This window comes from Pinus tabuliformis, chromosome 7 (assembly GCF_031772625.1).
Source record: "Pinus tabuliformis cultivar Carrire ecotype Pingquan chromosome 7, CPIR1, whole genome shotgun sequence".
NCBI classification, from domain to species: Eukaryota; Viridiplantae; Streptophyta; class Pinopsida; order Pinales; family Pinaceae; genus Pinus; species Pinus tabuliformis.
The window spans coordinates 512,786,266-512,791,319 of NC_142293.1; the positions used below are offsets into that span (position 1 = coordinate 512,786,266).

The following is a 5,054-nucleotide window of genomic DNA, read 5'->3' on the forward strand; positions in this document are numbered from 1 at the left end:
TTCAACTGTTGATTTGAAGTGTGACTGCTTTTTCCAAATATCGGTTGAGTTGCCTTCTTGGCATGGCAAGATATTTTTACTGCTTTTTCCATCTTCCCTGGCTTTTGGCAAGCACTGGCCTGCTGCGATTCCGCTTCTTGGGCTTGTAAAAGCAGCGGTGCGATTGATTTATTGGGAGATCAATTCGCACAGAGCAGGGAAGGGTCTTGGCTTATTTTTTGCACGGCCGAGAAGCAGGCAAAGGCCAGTGTACGCAGGATTCTACATGTAAGTCTGTCCTATTCAGCTATATTATTATATCTAGATTCCGCTCTGTTATTCCTGTTTTTGCAGTTGCAGAATAATTTCGTTCAATAAGGGCAGCACATTGTTCTTTAATACGGTTGTGGATTTTTTAAATATGACTGGTGGAGAAGAGGATTCTTCTGAGCTCCCGGTTCGAAAATGTTGTTTATTATTTTGTTTGTACTATCAAGAGACATTTTATTGTGTAACGGAATCGATCTATTAACCGGTTGGAAATAGATGTAACTTCGGCTGTCAAATTTGTCTTATATACTAGAACCAGGATTTTCTTTCTAAAGGCCTAGCTTTGAGCTGGCATTCTCAGATGGACTTGATTATGCCTTTTTCACCAAAATATGGAAGTAACGGCTCTGGAATTTGCCGATGGAACCAGAAATTTAAAGAATCAGTCTGTGGTTTTGCATTTTGAAGTATTCCGTCTGTTGTTCAAGAATCAGTCTGTATGTTGGATTTCAAAGTGATCTTTCAGTTGTTCTTTATTTTGAGCCAAAGTTTTGATTCAAAATTTTGAGAAAAGATCTGTCTGCAACTTGCATTTAAGCAGAATACTCGAATAGTTGGGTTTGAATAAAAGGAGCGGCCTGGAACTTGTATTTGAGCAGAACGAACACATAGCTTGGTCTGAAATAAGCATTTGAAGGCAGTTTTTTTGAAAGATAGAATGGGCATTTTGCTACTGAGATAATTTTTCAAGGATGTGAAATTGAATCTAGCAGAATTAGCCAATATTTGACAATGCCAATGTTGATCTCTCAGGCCAGTTTATTTATCCATTTATGTAAAAATTTATGAAGAGACGGCACGCACATGGAGTGGAGGATAGCTATACAAAATAATATATAAAAGATTCAGAGGTTTCTTTTAGAAGCTAAATTTTTTCTTGAAGAGAACACAATGTTTTCATTTAGTATTAGCAGATAGCAACTCTTCATAAGGATCTTCATTTATCTCAATATAAGTCGATAGTAGTTATGGAGGAGGAAAAAAATCAAAGTGATTTACTCGGAAATGTAGTACGACCTCCTTCCTTGCGGGTCAGTGGTAGTTTGAAGGCCACGCTATCAGGCAGGTTGACTCCTCGTAGTTCTCCTTCTTTTCAGAAGTCTCAATCCAGCAGGACTCCAAGAAAAGATGTGAGGTTTTATGCAAGTCCTCTTCAGTGGATTCGAGGCCAGCGCCTGCTGCCGTGGTTGGTCATAATTGGGTTATGGAGCTACCTGGGGTTTCATATTCAATCGAAATGGGCTCACGGTGGAGATAGAGAAGGGTTTAGCGGATTTGAGTCTCAAGTTGATGCTGATCAGGATTTGGGAAGCCATCTTTTGGTTAAAGATCACGCCGTTTTCGATGGAGTAAAGAAAACAGAACCTCATAATGTGCAGTCATTGAGGTTTAATTCCAGCCGTTCAGAAAACACGGAAAGAAGAAATACAGATGGTGAAGTGCTTTCTACAATTAAAAAGCCCGGGCTAGAATGTAAGTCTCCAGTAAGTTTGGAAAAATGGTTTTGGAAGGGTAATCCGGGAGTCATACACGATAAAGTAGAAAGTCAAATGCAGAAAAAGAGCAACGAAGCCTTTCAAAAGACCGCTGGAGTGAAAATTTCAGGGAGCAGTTATAATTCATCTAATTCATCAGCAGATCAGGACAGTTTAAGACATATTGCAGAATCCCTTCCAAATCATACTTCCCACGAAAATGTTGGGATAGGTAGCAAAGGTGGAATGATGGTCAAAGGAAATAATACAGTGTCGAAGAATACCATAATCGAAACAGGAGGCACAAATGCTAGAGTCACAAGAAATACTTCCTTTGGTCTCCTGGTTGGACCTTTTGATAAAATTGAAGACAGAGTTTTGGGATGGAATTCTAAAAAAAGGTACGGTACATGCAACAGAAAAGGCTTATTTGCGCATGCTGTGAGAGGAAGGTCATTCATTGTGGTACTTCATGAACTGTCCATGACTGGTGCTCCCCTTGCCATGATGGAACTTGCAGCTGAAATTTTGAGCTGTGGAGGAAGAGTCTCTGCTATAGCATTGAGTAAGAAGGGTGGCCTTATGGCAGAACTTGTCAAGCGAGGTATAAAGGTGTTGAAGGACAAAGCGGTTCCCAGTTACAGAGTAGCTATGAAGACCGATATTGTCATCGCTGGCTCTGTTGTTTCTGCATCATGGATTGGTATGAAATGCTTACTCCATAGTTTACATCATTTTGTTTCTAGTAGGTTTCATTTGTAATGTCATATTTAGCATGGTTTCGAATATTATATTTTGACTTTCTAATTGCAATATACAATTATGGTTTTCAATGTAGTATCATTCTATATATGTATATTATTCTTTATAAAATATAATAATAATATCATGGTTTCTAATGGAATTAACTTTTTAATAGCAATATATCAACATGTTTTCTAATATTATGTTTTGACTTTCTAAATGCAATACACAATTATGGTTTTCAATGAAATATATTGGTAAGGGATAGTCATGGTGGTTATTGCCTTGGTCACTAGCAAGCTTCATATATGCTTGGCTATTTGTAGAGGTTTCTTGATTTTTGGTAATTAACTTACTCTAAAATGAAATAAGACATTCAATGTGTTCATTGTAATATTGATATAAACAAAACATCCAAAGAAAAGTAATTGCACAATGATCCAGTCCAAGAAAACAAGGTTTTCCACAAATCAATTAAATCTTCTAGAAAAATTCAACAATTCCAATTTAATAATCCTATCGGCCTCTCTTTGTACCTTTTGGGACAATTGCTAGTGTATTATATGTTTGTTATAACATGGGTGTTATAACGTATGAAACCAAACCATATGATAAGACCAATGCATAAACGGTTAATCCAACGAAGGTTCAAGTCAAACGGTATATGGTTATGCAACAAAGGTTCCAAGCTGACAACGTAACCATGCCAACCCATGTATGGCACATAAACCAAACAAAGCCCAACGCAGATTATGGTTGAACCAACGTATCATGGTAAACAGGATATGGTAAGATACGCATGGCTTGGGGGCAGCCACGTGGTGGTCCCGCCGCCCCACATAAAGCTTCAACGTACAGCCTAAGTTTAAAAAAGGATGTCGTAGGTTGGGGTGGGTAAGTGCGGTCCCGTGGAGTACGGGCCCACTCCCCAATCAAAGACAAACAAATATATATTTTATATATTATGGCATACGGTTTATTAAAGTTGGTAAATGGTTATGTAAAAATGGGTTTTGATAAATATAACCCATAACCATATTATGGCTAAGTCTGCCCAGAATTATTTAAACTCATTTTTTTACCATTTTGCAAAGGGAGAGATCAACGGGCACGGATTTTGAGACTAGGTGGCGGAACCCTGAGAACTAAGAAACACTGGTGGAACCTTGTCTGAGCAAAATTTTTGCAGGAGGGTGATTTTGGTCCAGTATCAGAATTGGGCAAGTTTTATATCGATTTTGCACCTCTCGGCGATGGGAATCCAATGGTGGTGTCAGTTTTTGTAGCAGAGCTCTCCAATTTTCGGGCATTTTTCAGCATGGAGGTATAATGCTCCATTTTTGTAACTGATGAATGTAACCTCTTTTGATGCCATTTTTAATGAATGAAGGCCTCCCCATTGATCGAGCAGGGCCCGAAGATGTAGTCTAGGAGGGACGAACTCCATTATCAAGTTCTTGTCTTCTTGTTTCTTATGCTCTTCTTCTTCTTTCTCTCACATGTGCACATTTAAAGTTTCTCTTTGGTTAAACTAGAAATTGTGTATGTAATTCTTTTAATGCATCTATAAATAAAAGATAACCTAGATCAATTAGAGCAAAGAGACACATGCAAAGGGTGTACATTGGGGAAGTACACTAAAGCTACCTTTCATGATAAAGACAGTCGAGCGTAAGTGATCCCTGAAAGAGTTAACTCAGATGTGTGTGGACCATTCTCGACAGCCTCCACAACCAAGCACAGGTATTATGTAATATTTATAGATGATTTTTCTCATAAGTGCTAGATTTTCTTGGGGCAGAAGAAAGATCAGATGTTTCCTAAATTTTGTGAATTTAAATCACTTGTGGAGAAATATACTAGCAGGAATGTTAAATCTCTTAGGAACTGTTAGCTCTGCTATAGGTTGCTAATGTTCAAGGGGCCTAAGCAAGCTCATTTCCTCAGTTTCTGCTCAGAAAAGGTCTACACCATTCACCTTCCTTATTCCCCTTCACACCCGCTTATATTTTCAAACCCGCTACCTCCATTTTACCTCTGAAACTCTGTGTAATTCTGTGGTTCCTCTGACCCCCGAGCACTAAGTTTTAGCCATCATATGACTTAGTTCACATGACTGTGCGCCTTCTCCAACAATTTCTCACCAAATAACCCTCACCGTCCGATCTATTCCTTCAACGATCTAACGGTCTCCATCGTTTTCCCTGCTTGTTAACACGTTTTTATCTCTCACTATCCGATCGTTCCTGCCGGGTGATCCGACGTTATCCGCTCCTCCTACGCCCGTAAGCTGCACGCACATTAACTCGCGAGGAAAGCGGTTTTCTGTCTGTCCCATCCGCCACGTGTCGAGCACTGATTGTGATCGCACGCCCGCGTACGACTACCACCCAACCCCCGTAAGCGGTGCGATACATACCACTTACCGCCTGTCTCGCCCGTCCCCGCGCGTTATCTCCCACGCTACTCTTCCGCCCGATAGCCGTCGGATCTGTCCGCCCGCAATCTAACGGCTCACGTTTGTCT

General features: G+C 39.9%; 1 protein-coding gene across 1 annotated transcript; it reads left to right on the forward strand.

Moving 5' to 3' along the window:
* Nucleotides 1-1,277: 1,277 nt before the first annotated feature.
* On the forward strand, nucleotides 1,278-2,546 carry LOC149248311 (uncharacterized). The gene has a single exon (XM_089449009.1). The coding sequence runs from the start codon at nucleotides 1,278-1,280 to the stop codon at nucleotides 2,544-2,546; it is 1,269 nt and encodes a 422-aa protein (XP_089305135.1).
* The last annotated feature ends 2,508 nt before the right edge of the window (nucleotides 2,547-5,054 follow it).

Bases quoted from the DNA above. Each gene is read 5' to 3' on its own strand.
- LOC149248311 (XM_089449009.1), top strand. From the start codon at position 1,278: ATGGAGGAGGAAAAAAATCAAAGTGATTTACTCGGAAATGTAGTACGA.